General features: G+C 44.3%; 1 protein-coding gene across 1 annotated transcript in view; it reads right to left on the bottom strand.

Annotated features, from left to right (window-relative positions):
* MAPK1 (mitogen-activated protein kinase 1) overlaps positions 1-11,511 on the bottom strand; it is an 80,926-nt gene that overhangs the window by 5,178 nt on the left and 64,237 nt on the right. Inside the window, exons 7-8 of the mRNA XM_045819773.1 lie at positions 5,575-5,684; positions 3,351-3,476 (exon numbers count right to left, since the gene is read on the bottom strand). Of these exons, the coding sequence (XP_045675729.1) occupies positions 3,360-3,476; positions 5,575-5,684 (227 nt within the window). The 3' untranslated portion in view covers positions 3,351-3,359. The remainder of the gene's footprint in view (positions 1-3,350; positions 3,477-5,574; positions 5,685-11,511) is intronic.

Raw genomic sequence — 11,511 nt, 5'->3', positions numbered from 1 at the left:
GGAGACAGGCTCAGATATGGGAAAAGATCTCCACCTAGAAGTACACCATTTGGAACTGCAACCGAACACAATGACTGTAAGTCAACTGAGATTATAGAAACTTCCTTTGAAATACATGACAAAAATAAGATGGATCGAAGAGAGGTATATGAGAAAATAAGCAAAGTAAAACATTAATCATAGAATCTAGGTGGTAGAAATATGGGTATTTACAATACAACTTTCAACTTCTCAGAATAGTTGAAAACTGTCATTTAAAAAATACTGGAAAAACCATGATATAGGCACATACTGTGCCTTCTGTGACTCTGGAGGAAGTGACCTAAACACAGAGACTGTCTTCAGAATTGGGGTGGACCCTGGGCGGGGCCGTGGTCCTTGTCTGTTAACTGGGACTTCAGGAGGCATTGAGCCAGCAGCCACGGCCTGTGGCCCAGAAGCACCCTTGCCTTCGCCTTGCTCCCTGCATTCACTGCATTGCTTCTCCTCTAGCAGCCCAACCAGTTGAGCCATGGGTTCCTGTTCTCCGTGGTTCCCCAACACCTTATTGCCCCAAGTCACCTGCCCTAATGCTTCAGGACCTGAAACCACGTTTAGGGGAAAGGCGGGTCCCCTGGAAAGCCTGGGCTTCAGCCTCTTCATAGCCTGCTCTTGTGGGGCTCCCATGAAGGACTGTCTCCCTGGCTTCATATTGCATGTTCCACCGGCGGAAGTGCCTTCTTTGCAGCACTGTGATGTTGGCCCTCCTCAATCTTTGCGGCCCATACCCACCCATGACACAGCACTCAACTTCTTGTTGTCTCCCATGTTCAGCCATCAAACTCTGGGAAAGCATAGCCTGGGTCTCACTTGTACTCCTCTTTTGTTTCCCTGACCTGGCCGCCACCAGAAAGTGTTCAATGGTGATTAAACGAAGACGAACTAACAACTATGCCAACCCCAAGTGCTCTTTTACACTATAACATGGGTGACAGTTCTGCCCCTACTAGACCATGTGAACTTTGAGGCCATGCTCAAGTCTTACTTATTCTGCGCAGCCGGGCGTCTAACACAGCCTGGCTTACAGCACGCCGCTGTATGTGTGCAATGAAACAAGCTGCTGGGGGAAAACGGAGCCACCAGCTGGCTTTGGTGCAAAGACCCGTGAAAAGGACTGTGAAGGAAGAAAAGCAACTGCTCAGATCAATCTTCTAGGCAGGGGGTCAGTGAACCTGCTCTGTAAAGGGCCAGATAAAACCTTCCTCACAAAACCCAGTGGTAGCCCATGAGAGTGCAGGCAGTCTGACCTTGTGCGGACACAGGGAGGGAAGAGCAGGCTCTTGGGAAGTTTTGAGAGACTGTTCATCCTACTGTGAGCACTGAGCAGAGGGGCCAGGAAGGAAGCCCCATGGGGACTCAAGTTAAGGTGTGAACATGGGTGGGTCCTGGGGACTGACTTTCTGTCAGCAAGTGACTGTGTAGATGGATATGTGTAACAAATACTTCAACAGATTGCCATATCTGTGAGCTGTGCAAATGTAAATGGATTCAGCTCTCACTAGACTCTGTTGTCCTCAGCCCCCTGCTAACCTCTTCTTCCTTCTCATTCAGACTCTTCCCAAGGGCCAGTTTATTAGAGCACAACTGATGTCCTTAGGTAAACATGGGTTTCCTCAACCCTCAATGTGCTACAAGTGTGTGTTTTAGGGTGTGTCCAGTGATAACACAGGCTAAGGGCCTAACAGTGCCAGCATCACTCCCCCCGGCCCCCAGCTGCTAGGTTCAGAAAATTTGGAGTCTTTCAGACCTTTCCTCCATCTTCCCGAATTCACTGCTTCTCCCCATACAGCCCATGAGTCTCCACACAGTCTGAGCCTAGTCATTTGGTCTGACTTGAGCTCATCTCCCACCCAACACTTCCTGCTTTGGTGTCAGTCAGACTTCTGAAAGTACCATTTTCCACCTCCCAAACTAGTCGAGTCCATACCCGCTCTGTTCCCAGCCCTCTTACTCGGCAAGGCTCTCTGAGGTTGAGCTGGCCATGTCTGTTCTCAGCTCTTTTCTACCCTTCTCTTGCTTGTCCTGTCCTTAATGACAAGGCTGGAAACCTGTCAACTGCACTGCTGGAATTCCTTGGTGGCTGGTCTCTGGGGAGATTCTGCCAATGAAGGCAATGAAAGAAAAAAAGCCATACTTCCTTCCCCTTTCTGCTCCTAATGACACATGGCTTTTTAGGAGAAGGAGTGGCTTCTGGGTTTTAGAAGCACTGGCTAGTGATGGTGGTTTCAGGCCCTCAAGATCCCTCAAGGCAGTGGTACTACAGGTTCCTGACCCCTCTTCAGTGATAGTGATGCTCTAGCAGATGCAGTGACAGCGGGTGCCTAGCACCTGTCTTGTGTGGTGATCCAAGCCCCTGGCTAACACCATTTTCCTTCTTGCTCCTTTCACTGAAGACCAGGAACAGCTCCCAGTAGTTACCAATCTGCAGGTCACCCACCCCACCTCCCTCTTTTTGCTCTTCAACCCTTCAAATGCCTTCTGACCAGTCCCCATGCCCTCTATGTAAAACACCTTAAGTCTGGTTGGTGTGGTTCAGTGGATTGAGTGTCGGCCTGCAAACCAAAAGGGTCACCGGATTGATTTCCAGTCAGGGCAGCACATGCCTGGGTTGCGGGCCAGGAGGCAACCACACACTGATGTTTCTTTCTTTCTCCCTCCTTTTCCGTCTCTCTAAAAATAAATAAGTAAAATCTTAAAAAGTAAATAAATAAAACTCCTCAAGCAGCTTCTGCTTTCGAGCCTGGATGCTGCCCAACAGAGTCAATGGGGAACCGACCCTCAGCCTGAGGGCATGAGAAAATGGAACAGAGACCCAGCTAAGAAACTCCCAGATGCGCACCTCTGCAGAATCCACTGTTACATCATGTCACCAGCGTGGTGGCTTCCTATTCCAATATAGGCATAGCACCCCTGGGCCACCTGTCTGCACTCTGCACAAGATGCCACTGCCTGCCACAGGACACCTCCAGTCCCTTCATGCCAGCCTGTCTGTAGCATTTCCCCAGCTAATGTTCCAACTCTGGGTTGTAATTCTTTACTTCACTGTTCTCTTCCACAGAGTTCTAGCATAAGCTCTATTCACATTCCTCTTCCATATATTCTCTAAAATCAAGATTTGCATTTAATTTTTTCCAAGAACTTGTTTTTTTAAAAAATCTACCAGTATCACTGTATTGTCCATCACATCTTACAATCTAACCTTAAGAGGCTTCCATGAAGGCCCATGGAAATCCCTCTTTCTTTTAAATAACTTTTAATTTGTATCCTTTCACCTTCGCTAGCATTTATTATACAGTAAAAGCTACAGGTACCTGACAAATTTAAGATCTATATCCTGGCTGGAATCTAGCAGTCTCTTCAAAAATGAGTTCTTTGAGCTTCTCCTTAGGCAAGTCATCCAATTCCATGTCAAACTTGAATGGTGCTTCAGCGATGGGCTTTAGGAGAAAACAAAATATTTAGTAGACAACAGTTGTTATGGTTAAGGAAATTGTTTATTGATTCTTAAAATGACTATGGCTTAGAAATTTATACAAGACTGATGTTCTAGAGACTGAGAACCACGGTAAGTAGGTACTTGTGCCCCAGACGCCTGATAGTGCACTCCCCATGAGTACTTAATAAATGGACCAGGAGCAACTGAATGGAGTATTCATGTAACCTTGTCCCAGAATAACTGTCAAATCTTTTAAGGCACTGAAAGTCAAAAATCACAGAAACATGATATTGTAGGGGTGGTAGTGATGGTATATTTATATAATCAAAACCCATGCTAATCAAATAGATGCATTTGATTAAATGCATCACAGTATCTTTATATGTAGAAATATTATGGAACTGTTAAAAATGAAACTAAAAGAATGATTAATATCACAGGAAAATGCCCATGTTTGTGTTAAGCAGGATGAACCCTATTTTATTTTAAATTTAGATACAGAAATATAACACTGGGTGGCACAAACTCCAAAATTTTAATAATAATAACTGTAACAAAACTACAAAGTGATCTTCCTTGTATTTTTCCTGCAAGTTTTATTTTAGTGCTCTCTATAAATAACCAGAAAACTTTTTTTTCCCTCTCTGTGGTACTGAGTGACAGCTGCCAGTGGCACAGTCCCAGGGCAAGGATGCCCCCAAGGGTTTTTCTTTCAGCACCAGCTACCAAACAGCCCCACTACCTGGGGGAGGACCTGTGAAAGTGCTATCAGAAAACTTTTTAAGTACAGATTTGAACTATTTATGTCAAAGAACCCCATACGTAAACACTTACAAAAAATGAAGTTAGTCAGTATTATGTATATTTTGATTTTTAATTAACCTCTAATTCTATGTTACAGAACTAACCTAATGATGATACCAGTTGTTGATCACTGGATGTCTAGTAGTTATTCATGTATTTCTTACACTGGACCATTAGGGGACAGAAACGTGGACTCCAAACCGTACTAAGCTTTGGCCTCTTGAAAAGGGGGAAAAGGATTCACGCCCGTTAGGGAAAATCAAATGGTTAGCCCTCCCTAACGAATGACTCTGTGGGATCACACTAGGTGTCCTACCTACGTCATCCTTCTAGCCCTCCCAACCCCAAGCTGGTAGCACCCCAGCTTGTGATTACAACACAGGGCCTTTGGAAATCTCTAGCTCACAGGGCTAGCAAGGGCTCCAAAAGGTATACTCTCAGCTAGTTCCTTATTATTTACTATGTTGTAGGTATGTTTACAAAATGCCTTAATTGTTTCTGAAGGGGATAAAGGTGGAAGGGGAACCTGATTAATTAATACTTCCTCTTTTTGATTTCTTCTTTCTCTTTCATTTATCAGTATTGGCTTTTATAGTTTTTTCCCCTCCTCTTCCATTTTCCTTTAGTTTTAATAAATTCCTTTTGGCTCTCTCTCTTTTTAAAATAGGAGTGTGAAGGCTTGTTTTCTGCGCATATGAGCCTCCCCTAGAAACATCTCAACGTTGGTTCATAAACGTATTTTTCTCTGCTATCTTTAGCTGGATGTCCAGAATGCTCTGGAGAGCTGTCACACTGACCTCTAAACTCATCATTTCTTACCACAGCAGGCTCTTGTGTCCCCATCTTCAGGGAGGCACACCAGACAGGAAGTCACCAAGCTACAGTGTGAACTGCCAAGGCTGACCTCCCACCCTCTCACTCTGTGACACCCTCTCCTCAGGGCAGGCACTTTGGTTCAGGTGTTTTTTCCTGCCATAGATTATGACAATAGTCTTCAATACTGAACCCCTCCCTTATCTGTGCCCCCCTTTATCCACCCCCCCACCTCTGCTGTAGGGGGCCTGGAAGAAGTTTTCAAAAGTAAAAGAGCCTTAAGGGGATGGGGAGAAGTGTCAAGCTGTCCTCACACAACTAGGCCTCCAGGCTGAGGATGTGGGTGTGGTGGGAGGACCAGATAAGGCACCACACAGTACCTCTCAAAACAATTTAAGCAGGATACCTGGGCCCCTCTGGATTGGGCTTGCTGCTGACTCAGACGTGTCCCTGCAGAAGCAGCTAGGAGGCCAGGCTCTTACCTCATCACTTGGGTCATAATACTGCTCCAGATACGGGTGGGCCAGTGCCTGTTCCACTTCAATCCTCTTGTGAGGGTTGAAGGTCAACATTTTGTCCAGTAAATCCAGAGCTACAAAGACAAAGGTTTTGCAGTGGTGAGAAGCCAAAGGAATAAAAACCGAAATACTTTCCATTTCCTGTTTAAGTAAAATGACCCCCAAAACAGTTGAGCTAGGCATTGCCTTAGGGAGAATAGTCAGCACATTGAGTGCCTATTATATTTCTGAGCTTCTTGAGTACATGACCATCTGACAATTGCAGACCCAGACTCAGAAAGATGACGTGATCAGCCAAGGACTGAAAGTAAAAGAAAAAAATTCAAACCCACGTCTGCCTACTACACTTGGACTTTTCCCTAAATCACTACTCTGCTTTGTAGGTGTCAAAAGCAACAACATTATGTATGTACTTCTTTTAAGTCAACTCCAAAGTGATTTCTGCAATGGTCAATTTATGTTTCAACATACAGAGAAGACCTCCAAAGTTATAGAAGAAAATAGTCACTTGTCCTCCTACTGAGAGCCACGTGTGAAGCACAGGCACCAGTCTACTCTGCAGCTTGGCATCCTTCTCCAGGGCCCAAAACTAAACGCATTCTCTTGACCGGACCATAGTCAGCAGCTGAACATTTCTTTCATGTTCAAACTGTAGTAGGAAGCAAGTGTGCCAACAGGAATGAGACAAGGGGTGGGTGGCTAATGAACAGTTTATTCTGGTGGATTCCATACACAGTATCCAGGGACCACTGCAAGCCATGAGGATAGCCAAAGGGCATGGCTAACTGTGGCTGGGACAAGGATTACAGGGAATGTAATAGAATACTTCCTGTATTTAGTATCAGGAGTAGACTTCAATGAGAAACACTCATTGTTCTGATAAACAGGTAGCAAAACTGAGCTTCTTTTTAGAATGTCTCCTTTTATTTAATGATGCTCAGACCAGTGGTTTCAATTTAAGCAGGTCCTTTCTTTAAATCCTAAAAGGAGCCTCAAGACAGGGAGTGACAAAAAGTTACCTTAGCCTCTCTTAAGTCCAAGCTCACAGCCCTGAGACACCCCTGAAAAATCCAAGGGCCTCAAGGATCAAGACTGAAAATCTATTGCAAGCTTGAAAAAGAGTATATAATTTTCAGAAAATGCAGTGACAACAACAACAAAAAAACCCAGTGAGATGCATCAACTAATCAAAGTGATAATTAGGTTATCATCTGCATCCACGTGCAAATCAGCATATGCCAATGAGTTCTAAAAGCAGAATGGTAAAGGAAAATCATTTTACTTATTCAATTACTAGAAAATATTTTCAGCCCTGGCTGGTGTGGCTCAGCGGATTGAGTGCCAGCCTATGAACCAAAGGGTTGCCGGTTTGATTCCAAGTCAGGGCACATGCGTAGGCTGCAAGCTGGGTATTTTGTTAGGGGTGTGCAAGAGGCAACCCATCAATATTTCTCTCCTTCTCTTTGTCCCTCCCTTCATCTCTCTAAAAATAATACATAAAAATCTAAAAAATTTATATATATTTTCAATCCTTGTGAGCAGCAGGCCAACCTCAAAGAGAGCAGGTGGAGGGCTGAGGAGGCACCTAACTGCCGGAGTTCACTCTAAGGTGTGTGCATGTGCGTGCACATGCATGCTTTTGCACACTCACTTCTGACTCTGACTTGTGACTTCCCCTGTTGCACGTCACACTTCTTGATCTTCAAGACAATTAAATGTTGTAAACCACATGTTGTACATAGTAAGAAATTCCACATAACAAAGAATTTTTCTCATGTTCATGAAGTACACTTGTTTTTTTTTAAAGCATATAAAATGAATTTTTGCCTCTACTGATAATCTTTTGAACACACACAAGTGTACCTTAGGAAATCAGGCAACAATGACATTTTGCCCTACAGACTAGAAGGCCTTTCAGAGCAGAGGAGGCTCTTGGGAATCTACATATTTTGGGCTTTGACTGAAACACTGTCTGGGCAGCAGCAGAAGAGGTGTTTATTCTTGCAGTTGTGACATGGGGTCTTGAGCCCACAACCAGCCTCCATTTCTGAGAAGGCTCTATCAAGGGTCAGGACGGTGCAGCACAATGGCCAAGAACTCAGGAATCTCTTGCTCAAATTTGAGTCCCATGGAATACCAGGCAGCTATGTAAACACAGGACACACCCTTTGCTGAGTAAGTTTTATTTTTTACAAGTTTTTAAAATTTTTATTTATTTATTTTTAGAGAGGGAAGGGAGGGAGAGGAGAGGAGAGAGAGAGAGAGAGAGAGAGAGAGAAACATCAATGTGCGGTTGCTGGGGGCTGTGGCCTGCAACCCAGGCATGTGCCTCGACTGGGAATCGAACCTGCGATGCTTTGGTTCACAGCCCGCTCTCAATCCACTAAGCTATGTTAGCCAGGGCTGCTGAGTAAGTTTTAGAGTATTCTCTGTAACACAGGTAATAAAATCTAACCTCATTCCTTCTCCCAATCATACCTCCCGCAAAAGAGCTCATAGACATTTCCCCAAGCACTGTCCTGAGATTAGAAGTCATTTGCCCTTATGTCCAATTAGACACCATCTGTGTTAGGAAAAGTCCAGGTGGTCCTGGCCATAGTCCAATTCTAACAGCATTATTTCTAAATGGTGGTGTGGGGCAGGGGGAATACTTTCCCACTTGAAGGCACCTAGATAACTGCAGTTTAAGCATTTCTAAAACAGATCTGTAAATTTCTTTTCAATGTGTGGTTGCCTCTCTCACGCCCCCCACTGGGGATCTGGCCCACAACCCAGGCATGTGACCTAACTGGGAATTGAACCGGCAACTCTTTGGTCTGCTAGCCAGCACTCAATCCACTGAGCCACACCAACCAGGGCTGTTAGTTTCATTAAGAAGACTTCTAGGCCCTTAATCTTCCAGGTACAATTTCAAAAGATAACTCTTTTTTTGCTATTAGAAAAATAACTGAATCTCTAGCCTCCTTTTACTCTAAGAACCATTTCTGAATTATTCACGACTGCAGAAGGGGAAAAGGACAGAAATGGGAAGCAGCTGGCAGGTGCCAATGCCAGTTAGAGTGCCCGGCCTCCCTTCTCCTATGCCACACAGCCATCTACTGGCACCACTCAGAGGGCATGAATCATGCTGCCTGTGCGTGTATGTCCTTGGATACAGGTTTTATTTCTCCTGAAAGACCTAAGTCCCTCCAAGGCTCACAATGATCTCTGACTCTCCCTGGTGCCCTCAGAACCCACACCTCTTTAACTTCAGTGGGTGCTTTAGTTAGCAACATAACCCCACCCTTCTGGCCCATCAGGCTTTTTTCTTCCCCTCATAGCCCAGACCCCATGGTGGGTCACTTGACTGGCTCTCTACTGCAAGGCTTTAGGTACATCTCACCTATCCTGCAAAACTGATTCTGGACCAAGGCTGCAATCTGCCACTTCCAGCTTCAACACAAGTTTCTTAATGGAGCCCAAGAAAAAGACCTAGCTGTGCAAACTGTGTCACCACCACTTTCTGACCACAGAAACCTACTCTTAAAAACTGTCAATATTCACCCCTGGCTGGCATAGCTCAGTGGATTGAGTGTGGGCTGCAAACCAAAGCATCGCAGGTTCGATTCCCAGTCAGGGCACATGCCTAGGTTGCAGGCCAGGTCCCCAGTGGGGGCCACGTGAGAAGCAGCCACACATTGATGTTACTCTTTCTCCCTCCTTACCCCTCTCTAAAAAAATAAACAAATAAAATCTTTCTATAAATAAATAAGTGACTAAATTAGGCAAGGCGTGTCAGACTATTAAAAAAACCTGTTGATATTCAATTTCAAAAGGCAGCTATTTCAGTTCATTAATTCAAACTGTGCCAATATTTCCCTCGAGAAGACAGCAGTCCTATGTTGCAAGCATGCTCTATGTGTATTTCCCATTTTGTCATACAGAACATTAGTAAGACATATGTGAAGAATGGGGTTCAATAAAGTATTTATCACTGCTTCAATAAGGACATTCTTACTGGTTGTCCTTGGTTTTTAGCTGTGAGGGCAAGGCACTCCCACCACCTTGTCCTGTGTTGAGGGGCTGGCAGTCTTGTTCACCATTGCTTCTGCACCCAAGAGTGCAGACGGCAGCACAGAGAAAAAGGTACAAAATGCCTTGGTGTTAGTATAGAAATAGTTTTATCCTCACAGACACCCTAAAAAGCCCTGGAGACCTCAGAGGTGTAAGGAGTACACTACTGAGAACTGTTGTGGCACAAAAATGCAGGGCTTTTTTAAAAACCTTATTAAGGCCACCAGCAGCTCTAGGAAATCCCTAGCAGCCTGTTCTCCATGCTAAGATGCTTCTCAAGTCATATGGCTTAAATCACGACATTCCTGTCTACTGGCTCTCATTACTCTCAGCAGATCTGACTGTGGGTGCTAATGAGGAAACCGAGATCCCCGGGAGTGACCCTCCTGGATGTCCCTCAACCCAGATTCACACACGTCCTTGCTGCGGAAAGAGGAGATCCTCTCGCTAATCAAAGCCAATCCTGTGATATGTGGCCTTGTCACAACCAGCGCCCCTCACCTAAACCAGTCATTTCTGTCTCCACTTTCCATTTCAAACTTCTTACATACACTAATATTTTAACTGCTGCTATGTTGTCACCAATGACCTCTTAATTGGAAGCCTCTCTACTGCATGGAGACTACTGAACATGTCCTCTTGATTATAATGCCATCTTCTACTTCTGTGAAATATTTATTGTACTAGTTATTTTTTGTTCATTCTTTTTAGTCTTCAAGAGTTGCTATTCCACTGCCCACTGAAGGTTCATTTATCTAGTTTTTTTATAGATCTCCTTCTATCCTCTCAACATCTTGCATTATTTCAAATGCCATGTGTTAAATAACTCTCAAATCTATCGTTAGCCTAGAACTCTCACCCAAGCTTCAAATTAATAACCCTCCATGGATAATTAAGAAGGATATAGCTTATGATCGAATTTACAACTTGTATATTTATAGGGACAGTAACAGTCTAGAAGCTTTTCAAACGGTAGTTTATATGAGAAATGGAGAGACTTTCTATATAGACTCCATTGTTTTTAAATCTTAAAAAATAAACAAAAGGAGAAAGAATAGAATTCCTCAACATTTTTTCCATGCAGAATCCTTTGTCTCTTTTCATCTGTTGGTTTTGCTTGCCAGAGTCCACTGCCCTCTGACCACGTGGAGATCCACTTGCCATTGGGGGGGGGGGGGAGGCCCTCTCAAGCTTGACCACACTCCTTGACTGTGCTGTGGGAATAATAACGCTGGCTTGGCTAGTCACTTGGTTGGGTTCCCTTGGCCACAATGACTAGGCTAGGATGAGTACAAAGAGGCAATGAGTACTAGCCCATACGTGGGCTGAAACGAGTAGGCAACCTGTCAGTGGAGCTGCTGGTGGCCATCCTGTGACCATAAGAAAGAGACGAACAGGAAAGAGCACCGAGGAAAGCAATCCTGAAAGTAAGAGTCCAAGTTCCAGTCGAAGTGATTGTTTCTAAGAATTCCAACACTACTGGGCTTGTCAGTTATGACAGCCAGTCAAGTCCTTCTTCAGACCCAAGTCAGTGAGCAGCAGGTTCTTGTTACGCGGAACTGAGAAGGGCTCAAATGGCTGACCCTCGAATCTATGTCACCACAGCTCCCTCAGCCCCATCATTCAATGGTAACCACTGCAAATTTTTTGACATGTTGTGTAGAATTTTTCCATGTGTTTTCTTGTACATAACTGAGATCATAGCATATATTATAAATGCTGTAATATTTACCCAGTAAATACTGATCATTAGCGTTTTCCCATGCTATAAAACTTTTTACCAAAAATCACTGTGACTTTTTAAAAGAATTTTATTTATGTTTAGAGAGAGGGGAAGGGAAGGAGAAA

The sequence above is a fragment of the Phyllostomus hastatus genome, unplaced genomic scaffold (assembly GCF_019186645.2).
Source record: "Phyllostomus hastatus isolate PE091 unplaced genomic scaffold, TTU_PhHast_1.1 phas_scaffold_387, whole genome shotgun sequence".
NCBI classification, from domain to species: domain Eukaryota; kingdom Metazoa; phylum Chordata; class Mammalia; order Chiroptera; family Phyllostomidae; genus Phyllostomus; species Phyllostomus hastatus.
The sequence above is the reverse complement of the archived record's forward strand: the minus strand, read 5'-3'. Positions and strand labels throughout refer to the sequence as shown.